General features: G+C 39.7%; 1 protein-coding gene across 16 annotated transcripts in view; it reads right to left on the reverse strand.

The window, feature by feature from the left end:
- The window catches only part of KALRN (kalirin RhoGEF kinase), a 505,663-nt gene that overhangs the window by 291,191 nt on the left and 194,935 nt on the right, over positions 1–19,537 (reverse strand). For all 16 annotated transcript variants that reach the window (XR_007904562.1, XR_007904561.1, XR_007904560.1 and 13 more), the window contains 2 exons: positions 13,174–13,366; positions 8,478–8,990 (listed from right to left, as the gene is read on the reverse strand). Coding sequence is in view for 13 of the 16 variants with exons in the window: in XM_051787529.1 (XP_051643489.1) it covers positions 8,478–8,990; positions 13,174–13,366 (706 nt within the window). In the remaining 3 variants the exon portion in view is untranslated. The remainder of the gene's footprint in view (positions 1–8,477; positions 8,991–13,173; positions 13,367–19,537) is intronic.

The following is a 19,537-nucleotide window of genomic DNA, read 5'->3' on the forward strand; positions in this document are numbered from 1 at the left end:
ACCCAAACCATGTGTGCATATATATCTGTATTCAGTAGGAATGTTTCCATACCCTTACATCTCCAAGGGCATTCTACAACTGAAAATATGCACTTCTTTGCTTGAAACAACCAATACCACAGTCAAATTCAGGGCCTTATTATGCTACATGCCATATAAACAAGCATTTAACTATTGCTTATACACCCAGCTCAGTCTCAATTTAAGCCTCCTTTCCATATCACCTATATAATAATTTTTCTAACATTTTAAGATCTGATATTGTAAGACAGTGTCTGCCAATTCAACAATTTGGGAACCTATCTGCACCTATTTTCTGTGGTCTGCCTGGTATTGGAAATTCTGTGTCAGGGACACTTCATGTTGAACACGAGGCCTATCCTCTCCTCTGCTCTAGTTTTAGAGTGGGCTTAAGTACAAAGGATGGGACAAGATGATCTTCTATTCACATGGCCGCTTATTTAAGCTGCTAGCTGACTTTCCTTCACAATATTGGCATCCCAAGTCTGATTTTATGAACAGTTGTCTAGTGAGAATCTCTATAGCAAAAAAAAAGGTACCATATGTTAAGGGAAACTTCAGATTATAAAAGAAAGCATTTTTCACTGGCAATATGAGGGAGAAGACGCCAGATTTGGAAACAAGGTTTCCAGAGAGAACAGACACTATGTGCTCTGTTCAAGAGTCCATAGCATGAGAAGAGACAAAGATGCAAAAAGGCAATTTAAAATACTTAGACTAAATGTTCCTCTTGAGCAACATCTACTCCAAATCCACAAATGTAGAGATCTGTATGTTCCTTCTCTATGATAAAAATGAGAACCAATTTTGTCAAGAACACTTTCAAAGCTTGTTGTTCTTATATTAGGAGTATTTCAAGCGCTGGAAAATCAGGCTGCCCATGATGTTGCAAATGTGTACCAACACAACTGGAATACTGGAGGGGGAGGCACCAACATGGACAGACAAAAATATGGTCTTACTACCATAAGCAGGTGGCACTGGCTAATCCTGCCACCATCAGGGCTGGAGCCACAGTCAGAAACTTTTACCAGACATGATACACTTTCTGGCTCAGGCAGTGCCTGTCAGGGGGAGCTCTTACAGACACCGTGAGTCCTTCACTGATTTCAGTAGAAGCTGAGACTCTCTCTGTTGTACAGGACCAGGTCTCTGTCTTCTTAGCAGACAACTCAGGGAGACCTCAAGCAACAAAATGCAATCAGATCAGGGATACAGCTAAAACTGGCCTAAAACTCAGTGTTTTCACCCAATGAAGAGTGAAGCAGATACTTTGGTCTGAGAGGGGTAGGTACCAACAACAAATTGGTCCTCTCAGAATGCCTTTTCTGAGACCATGGGTAAGAGGTTTAATTTATGCTCAATGGTAAATTCTTGGTCACTCTTCTCATAAAGCCCTCAGCAAACACGCCTGTTCACAAACACAGACTGCCAGTTCAGTGCCTTTCCCAGACAGTATCTATACCCCAAGGCCCTGTCCTTTCTCTGCACAGACATTTGGAATGGGCTAAGGATAAAAGAAACATGCTTAAATGAGCCTCACTTGGACCCTCAGTCAAATGTCTGTGCAGAAGACACTAAGCTCATTGACTCCTTTTATTGCAGAAGTCTTACAGAGCTTACCCCAGGTCTAACAACACCCCCCGTGCTCAAAATCTCCAGGAAAGCTCCTTACTGTGACGCTCACTTACTGTGCTGTTGTGATATCCATGGTGTAAGTACTTACATGGAAAATCCAGGGCATGCTGAGTTCTGCACACCAATGTGGTATTCACATAACTTAAATGAAATCTAAATCCTATACAAAAATCCATGCCTAATCCATGATTATTATGCCTGTATGATTATTACTGTTAACTGTTAAATACCATTCATTCAGTAACAAATCCTTTCACAGTGAAACAGCACCCAGGGCAAATGTACTTCTCCTTGACACAAGGCACTAAGGATGTGCTCTCAATCTTGATTCTGGTTCTGTCCCCTCTTAATATGCTTCCTGCCTCCTCCCCAGTCCTAATTAACCACCTCCCCAGAACTCATTCATTTTGTATTCATTTCACATATGACAGCTCCCTCTGTCAGCTTCTTAGTACTCCCCTTGTTGGCTTCCCACTCTCCTTCCCTGGGACACATCCCTCTTACAGTAATTTCTAAGCCAATAATTCACATGAAATCTTGGAGGCAATTGTATATCTGGCGCATAGCACAGATCAAAGAAACCGAGCCCTTCCTGCAGTGAAATAAGAGAGGAGAAATGGTCCTTCACTGAGTGGATTTTATCTTAGAGGAGTCTGTCCCAGGTGCTGTGCCTTTTGACATTATCTGGATCCTTAAGGGTTAATAGGACATTGCAAACAGAAAAACTCTATTGTTTGCTTATGTATCACTTCGAGGGTCTCTTGATACTCCTAAAGGAAAAAAAAAATGAGGTGATGGGAAATGTAGAAGAAAGTGAAGATGTTGCTAAAAAGATAATCTTTTTAGTCTTTCTTGTGCTGCTTTTCCAGAAAGTCAACTAAGACCCATTTCTATGAAATGTTTCCCCACACATCACTTGACTAAAGGAGCAGTTACAATTGCTCTACTTAATGGACTGTAGTAAAATAAACTGCCTTCTATTAGCAAGAAGGATCACACAATCAGATTTGTAATGCATTTTATTACAGAACATACAGCACCAGAATTTTTAAGTGCAGTAGAGGGGAAGAAATGTATGAAACAGTTAAAGTGAGTATCATACAGACACAAATATACTGATAGTTTTCCTTCTCTCAAACATCAAGATATCAGTGGTTCTTTCTTAAAGCCATCTTTTCTCACCTAAACCACACCATAAATTTCCACATTTTACGTTCTACTATCCATCAAAGCCATCTTGCATCTTTTTACACGAAGAGTAGCTTGCAGAGCATTCCTTCCTTCTGAGGAACACGAACCTTTGGCAGATGTAATACTTCAATAACAACATGAGCATGGTTCAAACACTCAGATTATATACTTCTCAGATACTCTTCTCCCTCCACTGTATTTGCTGTGGAGCTAGAGCTTATCTGTATTTTTCTAGACTAAATCTGTCTGGTCTTAAGTGACATTCTAAACAAGGAACTCCTAAATTTTCTCTAGCACTTCAGGGTGGGTATATTGTTAGTTAATGGCTATCTTGTGCTTCTGCTGAAAATCAGTAGAAGTCTTCCCAATACTTTCATGGGGGATTGGAATAGGATACTGGACAGGAATCTAGTATAGATGACATATCTGTGATTTTCCTCCTTGGGAAACCAATGCCAAATTATTTATTTCACTACATTGGGGCCAAGTTTAATAGCACTTATCCAGTAAAATAACATATCAGTTCCCTTATTTAAGGAAATCTGACTGAGGAAGAGGCCTGAAGCAGGTGTGAGAAAGGAGGGACACAGTGTGTGCTGTTCAGTGCCACGGTCTCACTGCCCACACTTGCAAAGGGAGCAGGATGCAGGAGAATTGATGCAACTGTTACTGCACCCTATTTCCCCCTCAATCATTTTGCTTATAGCCCCCTCCAAACTTGTCTTCTATCTATGAACTTTGCATTGTTAATCTCCAGTCACTCTTGTGTTCACTGCCCAATCACTCACACTCCAATCACTGTTGTGCTCGCTGCCATTCCAGCTGGTCACATCACCTGGGAAATGGGAGCAACAGCTGCTGTGGGGTATGAGCTGCAAGCCGTTTTTGCTTCCCACTCCCTCTCACTGCAGCCACCTGCAGAGCAGCAGCACCACGGCAGCCCCCAGCAGCCAGCACAGCTTCCCAGAGCCTGCTCCACAGGGAAAATCACAGGCAGAGCTGTGTTTTTTCAAAGGGAAGCTTTGGTGTGCATGAGGCAGTTGGTTTTGACTGCAAGCCTGATGCTTCACTGCTCCTTGAAGACTAGATGTGGCCTGTGGTTTGCCACTAGACTTTCTACAAAGCTGGCCTGATCCAAATAAAATGTTTCTCCCACCGCAAACTTCCAGTGAAATTCACTTGTGGCATTTTCTAACTACCATTGCCATCTTTTGGAGTCAGCCTTTGTGTAGTGGATGGGAAGTCAGGAAGCAGAAGGGGAGGTGAGGACAGAGAGAACGTGCAAAGCCCCCTCTGCCTCCTGTTGGGGCTGACCCCAGTGGTATTAGAGCAGCCTCCTCTTTGCTCTGCTGTGACAAGTTTACAGTGGAGACTCTCAGTTCAGTCCAGCTGGTGACTATACTGTTTATACTTAATGTGGACATTGCTGATTACATCATGATAGCTGTTTTTCATTCACATACATGCCAGGGTAGTAAAATTGATATGGAATCAACCCAGAATGATGTGGAAATTCCTACAAAAAGTCAAATTGGGTGCCAGTTACAAATGATTTCCAGAAAAGCTGGAAAGTACAGCGTGTAAGGATAATTTTTGTCTTTTTTTGGTATTTATTCAAGTGCAAAACATGTGGACTCTTGCCTGAATTAGCCTCCCTGTCCAGATTTCAACCAACCAATTATCATTTCTCAGATAGTTCTAATAGTTGGATCTACGCAGATCGTGGTTTTTTTGTTTCAAACAATATTCAGTTTAGACTGGGCTACATTTTTTAAGTTACTGGTGACTAAAAATATTTTCCCTGTTACCCAGTAAAAACATACTGAAGCCTCAGTTCTAGTTTCAAAATTATATGTATGTACATACGTATTTCTATATTAGTTGGTGAGGAATAAATTTGTTGAACAGAGCTATGCCAGCAGCTGAAATGTGTTATTTATCAGCAGATCATTACAGTCAGCACTGCACAGCATGTGAGCTTCCTCACACCCCTCTGCCAAAGCTCCCCACGTGGCTGACCTGCCTGCTGACTTGAGCTTCAAGGAGCTTCCAGTCTCCATCTGGGGATTCAATCTCACTGCACTGCTTCTGCCTATGTGAGAGCTCCACTTCTCCCCTCCCTTGGCCCCAGTACAGGAAAATAAAATCCTAAAGGCCTGACTTAGAGACAAAGTTTCTCCATAGACAGCTTTGCTCTCATTCACTGATCTGAGTGGGAGAAACCCAGGCTGTGACTGCCACCCATTCCGCTTATTTGCCAATAATAGGAGTTGTTCAGCACACAACTCTACAGACTTCTCTAAGTTGTAATACCTGTAGTTTGTATGATTTGTGTGTCAAGGCAATGACTGCCATTTCTAAATGTTCCAATAGAGGGGATCTATAGGAGGAAAAAAACTGAATTGATTTGCTTGGAACATTTGGGGTGTTTTAATATGAAAGGGTTCAAAAATTAACCTACCTTAAAATACTCTGTGTTTTTAGTTCTTGTGTCCCTTTTTTTTTTTTCTATCCCAGTTTTGAGAACTTTTCAGGTAATGAGGACACCTGAAATTTTTGAAATCACAGATGTCAAGAAAATGGAAAGTCCTTGTTCGTTTTCTCCTTATTAGAACAGGTTTCCTGAAATATCACCCAATGAGTATACAGAGATATTTAAAAAAAAAAAAAAACAATCTAAAACCTTGTTTATATTCGGAATTTTATGTTGGAATTCGAGCTTTCACAGGGTATTAGAGTTGTCATTTGATTAGAACTAAATGACATATCCAGGTTAGATGGAAAGAGCTGCACCTCTCCCTGGGAGATGAAGACTATCCTGGCTCTGCTACCACACCTACATGTAGAGCGTAAAGTGCAACTGAGCAAATGGACGTACTTGGAAACTCTAAAATTCAACACACAGACACACTGGTGGTTATTTCTACAGTGGAGACAGTGCTCAGACTTGATTTAGCTCTGAACATTTTATGAAACAAGTACTTTCCAGTCTGAGATGATCAGACTACTTCAAAGAGACCTGCAAAAGGCAGCTACATGGAAAAGGCACATCAATATTTTAAATCAGTCTACGCGTGTGAAACGTGAAGTTAAAGAGTCTGCAACCTTTCCTGGAAGAGTTTAGGGACTCTCCAACTGGGGAAGTTAAAAGGACAGATTTGAAAGTATAAAACAACAAAATATTTTTTATTCTTCAGGAAAATGTAGCAGTCAAGGAAAGGCAAGCAGTGCCAAAGCAGAGAGAAGCCAAATCAAGACTGTGTGTTTAGTTAATGTGAGGTAGATGAATAAGAGACATCAAGAATACCAGAATGCCAGTTTTGTCAAACAGGAGTCACTCAAGATGGACAGTGTTACAAAGGCAGGAATCACATTCTCACTGCTTCATCCTTCACCTCAAAGGTTTCACCTTTTTGTTGACTTGCCTAAACCTTACACTTAACAACCTCAGAATAACATGTGCAAAGATTGTAGCTGTCACACTGCCAGACTTACATCACACCATCCTTTTATTCCTGTTCAGGAGGTAAAAGGGAAACATACTGGAGACTTCCTTCAACACTACAGAACAGTGCTTGGCAACAAGAACTTCTCAGACACTGACTTGATCTGAGAGGCTTTCAGCTTATAACTTTATTCATCACAACTTCCTAAATATTAATAATTTACTAATAATCACAATCATAAATTTAAAAATTATGTTATTAAGTAGCAGTCATCTGAATAATCCCAAAGAAACTGAAAATCCATACTGGACCACTGAAATACAACCACTGCTGGGAAGCACAGAATTGAGTGATCTCCTTACAGCACCTGACACACAAGGAAAAGGGAGAAGAAGAAACTGGAGCATTTGGAATTAAAATTCTGCCCTTACACATTCTTGAGTGATGCTGCAGTGACTTTTATTTTGGAGGGGTTCATCTGAATTGAAGGTTTTCCCAACAGGAGGATTGATTATACAATGATGGAGCCTTTTCAGTCTTAACATGTCTTAGAGATATTTAGTACATGCATTGAAAAACAGTGTCATGTGTGTTGCTCAGCACTACTGAAGATTATGTTTGTTTCAGCAATGTGCTTTTCCCTGATGTTTTAAAATAATACTAACTTGTAGCTGATTAAAAAAACCATCTTCAGTGAGATCCCCCTGGGTCTGTCCAGGCAGACACACTAGTGAAACAACTGGATAATACATTAAGAAGAGAAGATTCACAGATTGGTGTTTTTGATGGATGTACAGACTAGATAAACATGGGTCTGAGAGCTTAGTACCTTCCACTGAGAGTACCCTACCTCTCTGGCCTAGAATTTTAAATGTGCAGGAAAGACTTCTCACAAAACCACCTAAGAAAGTGTCAAGCATTCCTGCAGTAAGAAAGCCAAGACTCTGGCACAACACAATTTTTATAAAGTAAATTCCCAAAACCTGTACTTGCATGTGCTTCCAGAGGCAAACAGACAAAAACTTCGAGTAGTAAGGAGCACACTTTACCGTGTATTAGTGAAATTTGTACATGCTGCTGTTTGTGAGACTTGGTTTGAGAACTCTGGCTGGTTTTTAGCCAGCCTTTTCAACAAACATGACAAGTTGCTATGCTTTGCTTGTAGGGGACTTCCTTATCTAATACAGGTTCCTGAATTAGTATCTTCTGAAGAGGCAGGAAATGAGGATGTGGTACTGTACACCTGTGAAACTTTAGCTTCCTAAGTCCCTGTTACTTACCTGTACTTCTGCTGCTCTACATACTTCTGTATATTGTATTGCATTTCAAGACACACTACATGCCATTCAGGCTGACACACTACATTGCAAACATCCAAGAAACAGGAAGGTGTGATGAAATCTCTATGGAATACTTTATTGTTAAATATTTCTCAAATAAGGTCTTGTGCTGGTGAACAGGAACAGGGCACTGACTCAGTGTCAGGTATGAATTCAAAAGCCATCCTTATGTGCTTTAAAATGCAAAACAGCCACACTGGGCTTTGCATGTTGCTGTTACTTCAGAATACTTTCTCTTGGAGTGTTCATATGTTTAACCTAAACATAGACTCAGATCTGTTCTGTGGGAACTGAGTGGCCACGGTCTTGGTGCAAAGCCATTACTAAAGATTTTACCCATTTAAAATCTTGTTGGGATTTCCTAGGAACAGGAAACTGAAAATGTTCTTCGAGGTAACAGTTAGGAGGATTTAAACTGCAAATTTCCCATAGACTCCAAGAAGTGCAAACAATAATCATAGTGAACCAAACCCTAAAATCATTCTTCTTTAGGTGCTGTGACAAGTAGATAAATATATTCATAAGCCTTGCAAAAGAAACTTGAAAAAAAGCCCAATTCTCGTGCTAATGTCTACTAAATATACTCATTGTGACACAGAAAATCAGATTAACTTTCACCAAAAGTCACAGAGACAAGCTACTCTTGGATATCATTATGTCTGCTATATCCAACAATTAGCTCAATGAATCTGGTTTACGAGTCACACAAAGTACATCTGCTGACAACATGAGATTTACACCTGGGATGAACACCTCATGTTGCCACTTATAGAAAAAATGGTCACAGTGTCCTTGCAATTGTGTCTTGTTTAAAGTATGAAAGGAAAAGATTGTTCCCTACCTTCTCAGCATCTTGCTCAAAAAGCCGGAGTTGAAAGCACTGGTCCAGTTTCAGCTTGCGGACATGCCACATCTGATGTAAGTGTTGCCGGGTGGAATGCAGCTTGTCTAAAAGGCTGGTGATCTTTGGCACAAGACTTTGAAAATCCGCACTTCCAGGAATGCAGTTCCTACCAGAAAAACCATCGCTGGATCTTATGCACTGTAATAACCTCTGACCCTCACGATCCAGTTCTTCCACGGGAGCTTTAATCACTTTTTTCTTCAGCTGTGTGTGCTCATCAATCAGCCTTCTCGAGCCCTCAACATCAACTGGGAACTCCTTCCTAGCCAACATTTCCTGGAGATCCTCCAGCCTTGATAATAAATGGATAGCACTGTTGAAGAATTCTTCCAATGAGACACGCAACTCTATCCATTCATCGTGGTTGTAATCCAAGGACCCTTCAAACTCATCCGTCAGTTGAGAAGGATCCACAAGTTTTGCCAGGCCTTCAACAGACACCATACTCGTCTAAGGAAGGGAAAAGGACAGCATTTGAATCAGTGACCATCTAATCAGAAACAACAGTGCAATCCATAAAGCGATGCCTGGTGCATGAAGTGATTATTTTCCCCATCAATACATAATTGAAGGAACATTGTAAAACACATTGAGGACTATGTTTAATTTTGATGAATTAACTGGATAGGAAACTTTGCTATTAATGGTATTGATTTACTTATTTATTAAAAGACATTATATCTACTGGAATAATGTCTACCTTTTTCAGCTGGCCTGACTATCAAAAAACAAATAATGAGAATGCTTCTGCTACAGATTACATCAACGCAGCTGGACACTGAAGACATCTTCCTGCAGCTTTTTGATATCTGGACATGGTTGTTCGCTGAACAGGTATATGGTGTTACAGGGATTCTGCTACTTGTGTTACACCCCAGCCAGTGGCTATACAGAAGCAAATATTTTAGGCATGTGAACTGAAGCAGGTATTGCAACCTGCCAAAACACACAACGTGTTGAGTTTTTTCTTCCAGATTATTCCAGTTGGCTTCAGCCACGGGCAGATCTCTTCCATATTAACAATTCCTAATGTAATTAAGCCAAAATCAATGTAAAAGTGAAATGTCATTGGAGTATTAACAACTAGAATTTATTGCCCATAGAAAGTACTGCTCACAAATCACACACAGTCAATGAGAGATGGTTTTAATTCATTCAAACTCAGTAACTGAGTGATAGAGAAAAGCACTGGGTGTCTGGAAAGCAGATTACAGTTTAAGGATGCAACAACCGATAGCTGTTCCCATTTATTCTAGACAAATTATTCTTTTTCTGAAATACAAGCTTAGGGTTTCATATGTAACTAGAGATTTTCAGTGCTGTCATTTTAACACTCAAATTGGCAGTCCTTAAAGGCCTGTGATATTCATCAGTGACTGCATATCTATCCCCTAAAGATCAGGCCTCTAAAGACTGTAAGGATTTGTGCTCTTCAGAAGTGGAGGAACCCAGTAGTCACAGCAATCCTATAAAAGTCATCTACAAAGAAAAACACCTGAAGTCGTGATCATTTTCCTGAATTATGTCCAAAAGAACAGGCTGACCACTGGTTTAAATTTAATAATAAGCCTTTTCTTCCAATTTGTATCTATCTAAAAATATCAGGCATTCTGGAACTTATTAAAATTGGGATTGTACTGAACTTATGCTCAGGAGAAAGATTATTTTAAAACTTTCTTGCATTATTCCTTGCTTTGAGGAAAGGGGAAGACAGTGGGAAGAGCCAACAAACAGTGGGAAGGGAAGTATGTAGCTTCAGAAGTTTTTCAAATTTTTAAATCTCTTGACCTGGACAATGACCCCTTGAAGATAACTCAATTTAACAGTTTAACTGCCTGTCAGGAAAACACTTCTGCTCATGGTTAACACTTGGGAATCCCCCTGTCAAGCTAATGGAAGCACTGGTCTAATCATGGACAAAATTTGACATGAGATAGCAGAAAGGATTTTCATTTCACAAATTCTGTAGAAATTTCCTTTTTTCAGGTTTGAGTTTTTAAGGAGTTTTTTAAACTCTAATGAAAACAATCTTAATAGGCAGGCAGGTGGTAACCATCCTTCTTTTAGAAATCACTTTAAAAAGTGCTGTCCACTATTTAGACTCTTTCAGCAGAAGAAAGAAAATAATCTTGAAGGCATCTCTGAATTACTGATAACTAAGCTGCCTGGTCCATTCCTCAAAGTGCCAGGCAGCTTTGGAGTCCACATACATAAACCAAACCTTTTCCTTTGTGTGAAGATCTGTGGGTTTGCTTCACTTTGGACTGTGACACATAAACACTCTGCTGAAGTCTCACCACACAAAATCCAAATCCTTAGCCTCCACTAAGGGTCCTACAGTCCCTTGGCACACACATAATGCTTCCATTAAGCTCAAAAGAGAAATCTGGCCTTAAAACTGACACTGGTTATTGCTGAATTTGTGGATGGGGCAACTCAGTAGAGACTTACATTGCCTTCCACTGCAGTGTGTTCCTGCCAAGGCCCTCATGTTTGATCCGAGCTGTGGGAAATCACCATGACAGTTCAGTGCAGAGAAGGTACCTGTGAGCTGCCCCACATAAATCAAATAAATGTGGGTCATATTGAACTGTGAAGCTTGTTTGATACTCAGTTCTTATGAGAGCACGAGCTGCCCAAGAGCCTGAGCTTACTGATGAGCAGCAGCAGCCTCAGCCCCAAGAATCCTTTAAAAGAGAAGTTCCTGGATTGTGGTGCATATATTGCAGGGTGGACCACAGCTTAGGAAATCTTTGTTTACACTGTGGAATTGAAGGATTCAAACCATTCTATGATTCCAAGTATCTGCAGGTGGTCCAGTACACAGCAAAAGCAGTGACGCTCCTCCTCCAGTCCAAAATCTTGTAACCCATTACAGACACCCACGTGAACAGCCCAGCAGACAGACTAAGGCTCAAAGGCACAAACAACACACACAAAATTTAAATGCCCTTCATGTGTGCCAGCATGTACAGCAAACAAGTCCAGAGCTTTTAACACAATACAGAGTCAGATCTGTAACTATGAGGAATAGCTTGATCACAGTTTACTCTTTATTATCATCACACCAACTCCACACAGAAAAAAGCCTGCAGAAACTATTAATTCATTTTAAAAACAAACAAATATTCTAAAAATATGTATTTTAATTCTGTTACTCTACTTCTAGGTTTTGAAGCTCTAGGAAGACATTGTTTTTGTTTACTAAAGCACTGGAGGATTGAAATTCAGCGTTGGATATACATGCATACCCTGTGTTTTCTTGGGCTACTATGGGACTGCCCCTCAGCACCCATATATTTTTTAAATAGACAGTCCCCATCCCGCAAAACTATTCTATTTCTAGTCTCTGCACAGGCTCCCTCCTGCTCCACGTTCTTCTGTGTCCATACATCTCCCTCCTCCTTCCCACTGCCCCAATCCATCTCATTCCCCACAGGCAGCATTGCCAATCCCATTGCACTGTGATGGCAGCTGCCTCTGCCAGGAGCAGTGATTTCAGTAAGTGTCAGGGATCTCTGGAGGTAACAAACCCAGAATGGAGGCAGCCTTGCTTTCAGAGGGAAGCATGGGATAGCATATGGGATAGCAAGTGCAAGTTATTTTGATGGCAGAGTCCTCAAAAGTAGCCAAGGAATGTAAAGACTTATTTAATCAAAGCAAAATTTATAAGTTGACTGGGTTTTGTGAAACAGGTGGGGAAAGTGTACAAATACTTAAATTGTGATAATAATGTAAAATTGTGTGATGTGTAACACCAATCTAATTCCCCATACCAATTCAAGAGTGCTTCAAAGAAATGTTCAAAATAAGGATATATTTATATCACGCTGATGTCAACAAATCTTAAATATATACTTAAATACAGTCTTCCATTGCAATAAACATTAAGAGCTATAGCCAAATTTTCTACTGAGTTCCAGAGATGCAAAATCTGAGTGTCTCTCTGGAATTAATGGATTCGTAAGACAGCCAAAAATATAATTGTTTTTCAGTGAATTAGAAAAAACAACACATGACTAAGTCATGGCTGGGCATGATTGAAGTATGAGCACTTCATGCATCTAAGCTTTGCTTCTCTTCATGTAAGAAGCTGAAATTCACAAAAAACTAAAGTGCACTGCTTGAGGTACCTTATCATTCACGTGATAATGTTACCCCTGAATTGTAAAGCTCAATTAAATGAAGGAGGTGGCAATATAAAGAGGTGCCAATTTAGTAAATATCTTTTACCCAAAAAAAGTCACTACATGAAGCTGCATAGAAGGCAACTAACAAACCCACACACTTGCTTCTAAAGAACTTTGTCTTTAGCATTTTAACTGATTTGCTGATGGGTTTTTCCTATGAGAAACAAAGGAAAGACTTAATGCAACACCACCAAAAATAAATTCCACAAAAAAACCCTCAGCAAAATGAACTATGTGAACCTCTGACATGAAATATGCAACTCATTCCATCAGTGTACTCAGAAGACAACCTGATGCCAGGGCATGAGCCCACTCCTGCTCCCACTCCCAGTCCTCAGATGTACTTTTTGCTTTCAGTCACAGGGTGTAGGAATTATTTTTTACCTGAAGAAAAGTTCTCATCACAGATAATACTTTACCATGCATTTCTTTGTGGCTCTTACCTCAAAGATGAACTTGGAACTGCCAAAGTTTGTTTTCTGCTTCTGCCAGAAATTATCAGGTTTTATAATCAGGGCAACATGAATCTCAGCAGGAAAGGCTTCTTGAAGGGTTTTTAGGAGAGGCTTGATCAAATCCCATTTGGATCCCCTCATATCGATAATAACAGTGAATCCTCGTTTACAAACATCTTCGCTGTAGGAATACAAGCATATCATTATAATTAATATTGTGGGAAGTCACACTGAGACTTAACTTTTGTTGCTAGTGTTCCATGCTTCACGGCAAAGCAAGGAATGTTATACTTTAAAATAAAAGACAAAATATTGCACAGCATGAAGGCTTTCAGAAAGGTTGTATTAATCTTACTATAATCTAATTTACATGAAATTCAAGTGTCCATATTATAGTTTGCCAAACACATTTAATGCAAATTTTCACTAAAACCATATATACTTCCACACAATTGAAACCAGAATCATATATGCCTGTATAGAAGCTCTTTATATGTACTTAGAGTGGATTCTGCTTTCAATGTATTGAATTCAACCCACAGCCAAAGTCAACAGGCAGGGTCCTGTGCCTTAACATTACTAGCCACTTTTAAGGTTGGGTACCTTCATTTTCAGAGGTCCCTCTAAGAGCTTTTCAAAAAAAAGTGTCACTTCCAGAAAAGTGCCAGGCAATCATTCCCTGACAGGAAGGTCCTTGTCACTCAGCATGTGCACTGTTATCACTGGGGCCCTTTTCCCTCCTGACTGATCTTCCAAATGCTGTTGGATCTTTTTCAATCTGCAGTCAGGCTTTTCTGCCAGCCTGTGCTCCTCCCTTGTCAGAAGTTCAAGACAGATATCTGGCCTGGTCACTTGCAATGCATGGGGTCCAACGACACCAGAGCTTGCAAACACTTCTCTTTTTCCTCAAGAGGAGAAAGAATAAAAGGACATGTTGATTCAAGTCAAATCTGGGCAGATTTCAGTATAGCTTTTTAAGGGATGTAGTATTATTTGTCCTGAGGGAAAGAGGTATGGTTCAAAAGTGTCATCCTCCATCTGCAGATCCAACATTTGATGAGATTTAGGAAGTGTCTACTCCTCTGACTGACCAGTTAATATATCTGCTTTTCATAGTGTTGAAGTCTTGAGAGCTATGGGTCTGCTTTAGGACACAAACTCTTGCACAAAATGTGAATGTCCCCATTCCCAGTAACATTATCGGTATGGTAAAGGAGTAAAATTTATTCGTGATGCACTAAAGATGCCAGAATGGTCTATATTGATCTAGTTTTATTATTTTTTAAAGTGGGATGGAGGTCACAGCCTTTTCCACTGAAAGAGAAGCTGTTGGAAGAAAGAAAGTGTGGAAAGGAGAAAGGAGGATGAAAACAGAAAAAAACAATGAAAGAAAGATGGCAGAACATGAACATATGTTGTATAATGAACAAACAGTGAGGTACAGAACAAGAAATCCTCTTTAATACATGAATATAGAACCTTTGACTTTTCTGCAAATGGGACATCAACATAAATAGGATCAATATTGTGTACATAGAGGCATATGTAAGATAATTTAAAATAGTAACTGATACTGGATATCACTGAATGATATCACCTGACTGAATCTGAAATATGCCGAGGACAGATATTATTACATACTGGTATAATGCAGAAATTGTAAGACTCTGTTTAGCTTCCACACAAATACTCTCAGTGCACAAAGACAGGATGATTTTCACTTCACTCTACCTCTTTAACTTCTTAAAACACTCTTTCTGCTAATAAGATCCATCTCCTATATATTTAACTGAAAACAACTCTCTAAAGCTTACAACTAGGTTTCTGGGCTGGAACAAGGATTTAGATACTCTTCATAGGAGGCACACTGGATTAATATATGTTAAGAGAGTTCACTAGCTTGAACAGTCTCAACAGTGCCAGACTGTAACAGTCAAAGACAACAAGCTTGGTCCTCTGCCTTAACATTATTGGCATATCCAGAGCACACAGCATACAACAGTCAGTGCAAAGAAAAACTAGGGAGACCAGGCACTTCCAAACACTGTCAAGAATACAGACCTTTTTATTCTCCCTTTACCTACTGCTGAAAGGTCAGACATCTAATCCTTCCATAACTAATGCCAAAAAAGGCTGTAAAAGAAGCTTTGTTGGTGGTGCTACTGCCTCTTGGCTTTTGGAACAAGAGCTGAGACAAGGAATCAAATCAGAAAGGGATGAATAGAAGGCGTTTTGTGTTTTGTGTTATTTTTCTTGCAAAGCTTTATAGAGTCGTTGGGAACTCCTGTCAAGTCACTGATCCCAGTTATACTGACCTGACTTTTTCAAGGATTTCTTTTTCTCCAAACACTTGACAAAGATGTCGAGGAGCCATACAGGAATGTGGAGAGCTCCAACAGCAGAGAAGTAACAGGTAAGTGCAATCTCTCTTTTCTGGCATAAATAAATAAGCACATCACCACCCCAGTGCAACTACAGCAAGGCATAGCCAATACGAGCTCCATTCCAACTCCCCATGGCTGCTGCCATCCTGAGAACTTACCAAATCTGACCTAAACCAATGAATTAATGCTTACTGATGAACGACATAAAAACCTGTTTCAGTAAGCAGAACAGGAATGTCCTGAGGGACTGACATCTTCTGTGTATGAACCTGAACTAAAGCCTTAGATTCAAACAGATCGAAAATAAAACCCTGTCCCCAGCTTTGGAGCATGGGCAGTGTGATACCTCCATACCCATGATTACCTACCACCACGAGTAGAAGATCAGTCTGCGCTGAGACAGATATTCCAGGTAGGGAACTAAGAAACGTAACTGTGGGCTGGAGTCTGTTTACGGAAAGATAACAGGCTCTGCAGGCCCAGGAGGTGCAGAGAAGCAGTAGAGGGATCAGACAGGGTTTTGGAGACTTCACAGTATGTTTTCAGTGGAAGAAGAAAAGGCAACAATTCCCAGTTGAGAACAACCATTGATGCTGTGGACCAGGCTGGGACATCAGCCCAGGGTAGGGATCGAGATGCTTCCTTGAAAAAACAGTTATTCACTACCAGCCCTATCCACACTCCTTGTAATAGACCAAATTTTCAACAACATTTAAAGTATGAAACTGATAGGAAACAGGGATGGAGAATGAGGAAAGGAAGAAGAATAATCATAGATTTCTTTGGTTCAAAACACATCAACATTAACAACTCTTTCACTAGTAATACAAAACTCCAAACGATGCTCCTAATTACAAAGAGGATTTCTCTACTTCATCCATCATCTAAGCCTGTAAGTTCCTGTATGAAATAAGTGCAAAGATGAGTATCCCTTTTAATCCTAGTGCAGGAAACATACAAATGGATGGTATTTATTGTTGTGAAAAAAATCTAACTCTGTTTCAAGAGCATTTTTCACGTACTTGCAGAAGTAGTTCTGCTTGCAAATTTTTTCTTTAATGTGATGAATGGTACTGAGCTGTAACAGTATCTAAGGGTCTGTAGTCTTGTCTCTACAATTTAATCTCCCCAGCACAGTGATAACTGCACATTCTTCTGACTCTGCAGAAAATTAGCACCTGATTTTTAAACCTGCTTGTCAAAAGCTATTATTTAATAGTGGTTAAACTGCTGCAAGACAGAAAGCTGTCTGCTCATTATTTCTGCTTTCAGTTGCCAAGCTTACTGTGGAGAGAGCACTTATACTGTACAAACAGGTAGCCAGATACTAATCAGGCACTAATATCTCAGAGAAAGAAGTGGGAGATAAGAAAATTATTTAGACTGTAAACTCTTCAGGGCATCTGCTACGCTGCTTTTGTCTAAGGAGCCTGCCTTGGTGGAGGTCTCCAGCTGCCTATACTCATACTACAGTCTTCAGCTGTCGGGAATGAATTCCAATAATTTACTTTTCAGGAAACCATAGATGCAAATCCAGGGAATTAAAAATAGTGAGTAATAATGATCTGCAAAACCAAAACTTAACACGTATGTGAAAGTACAAAAGATTTGCATAAATGTGGGGACACCTCAAAGGCAGTTTAATTAAAAAAAAAAAAAAAGCAAAAAACAAAACAAAACTAAAAATAGACCAAAATTTAAGCTGCAATATCCAAATATTCACAGCTACTGATCAGGTCTCAAAAAAGCTGGCCTTACATAGACATAACGAAGCACTGATAAATTCTGGTGAGGCAACCTGTGAAGATTAGTCATCTTTGACAGTCAGTCATTTTTCTTCAGTTACCTCAGCATGGATTAAGGAAATGACCGGAGGTTCCTTTTGAATAGTGTAGCCATGCTTATTAACTTTATTGCTTAAAAGCAACAATTGAAACCCTTCCTAATTCAGCAATTGATCCGGGAAAAGCATCAGTAGCAATCAAGCTTCCTCCACATTGTCCAAGCAAGAAATGCGTTATTCCTGGCTCCCAAGATGCTCCATCAAGACATATCTATTACGCACAAGTAATCACTTTAGTATGGCAATTAATGTTGATTGTGGTGCTTAATTTTTTCCGGTATCGATATTTGACCAGAAGCTGGAAAAAACGCTCAGATCAAGGTATTTGGACAATCCATCAGACTTTTGGCTGTGCTCATCTGGACTAGATTTGCAACGGTGAGCACAAAATATTTGATAGTTGATACGTCAATTCAGTTGCTACACTGCTTTTAAGAAAAGACAAAGACCAGCTTCTAAGTTCAATAAAAACACCCTAGAATATTTGTGAAAACAGTACTTGTGATCTGAATTTAATAAAAAAAAAAGCATAAAATTGAAACTCAGAAGCAGATGTGATAATTTTGTCCAAATAAATGCCTCTATTTTTTTTCTAGGGTGCTTTCATAAGGTTATTTTCTCAAATTTCCTCTTTAATTCAGGCACATTCTAAATTGTATTTTCTTTGGCACGAACTGGTTTGCTGGGTACCAAATGAATTTGAGGACTTCATGCTTTCTGATTAATCTTTCAAATACCTATCACTGATTATGTGTATTTTTCATCTTTATGGTTTGGCCAAAGCTTCTGGCATTTCAAAGCTTTAGAACTTGATTAGCTGAAATAACATAATATCTCCATTCCCATTTTGCAGTCATGAGTTAATGATGAAGCAGCACATTTAGCACACCTGTTGGACCATTAAAAGCACAGATCTGACATGGCTAGCATCTCATTCAAAATATGATTTGTTAACGGGGAGAGCAAGATCTCTTTTAAGGTGGGTCGGTGTAACCTTGTCAGGAGACACTCTCAGCATAACAAGTAGCTCTTCAAGCATCAATTTGTAAGCACAAAATCTACAGGAACCCAATTATTTTTGAGATCACCATTCCTTTGACAAATGTGGCTATAGTCAGCCACATGATTCACAAGCTGAGGGTGGAAAAGGGAGAGGAAGAGGAGGTATCTGAAAACAGGTATGTGAAAGCCTCCGAGCAAAAACAGTTATCCCAAAGGCTTCATTTCATACTGAGACCAAACTAATTCCACTGCCTAGTTTCCATATCAAAATGCACTGAGGATCACTTCTGTAATTTATGTGTTAATATTTTTGATTAATTGCAAATTTTTATTCATTTTGTCTGTGGCTCATTTACTCAGCTTGAAAATGAAACTACACAAAGAGATTTATAATCAACTTAACTTATAGGGTTTCGTACTTTGATTTTACATCACCATGATGAGCCTGAATATCACCTTGTCAGTAGAAATAGTCATCTCTACTCGTAATATACTTTCCAGTACAGGAGGCAGAGGACCAGGCAAAGTCCTTTTTAGTAGACCCGTTTGTCAAGCACTCCTGAATCACAGTTATTTATTAAAATAGCTTACTCTATTTAATCCTTCTCAGCAAACTCGACGTGGCTAATTATCCCAGTTAACTGATATGTTCCTGCACTGTCACAGTGTCAGTCTGAGCTATCACCCACATCCCCCACTGACTGTGGCTGTTGGCTGTGATGAGGCAGATTGTCTTCCCAAAGATCCTGGGGCACCTGTGACTCCTAATCCTCACACCTCCCTTACGTGCCCACTCATCAGAAACCAGTGGAGGAACTTAGTGATGCACATCTCGAGAGCACCATTACTCTGGAATAACAATTCCCACCAGAGAACTTCAGCTACTTAAAATACTGTAGGTAGACAGTCTTCATCCTAAATTTTCCTTGTTACATTTCCTAACTTGGTTTCACAATGCTTTTTTTGCAATTAGAGAAGAAACAGACACCCAGCCTCCATTTCTTCCTTGCTGTGATCTAACTTTGTTTTTTCTCTTTCAGCACAGAAAAGGAATCACTCATTCTCACTTCTCTTATTTAAAAAGAGAAGGAAAGAAAGAAACCAAAGCCCATTTCACACTGGC

The sequence above is a fragment of the Manacus candei genome, unplaced genomic scaffold (assembly GCF_025592945.1).
Source record: "Manacus candei isolate 608988 ecotype Guabito, Panama unplaced genomic scaffold, ASM2559294v1 h1tg000023l, whole genome shotgun sequence".
Classification (NCBI taxonomy): Eukaryota; Metazoa; Chordata; class Aves; order Passeriformes; family Pipridae; genus Manacus; species Manacus candei.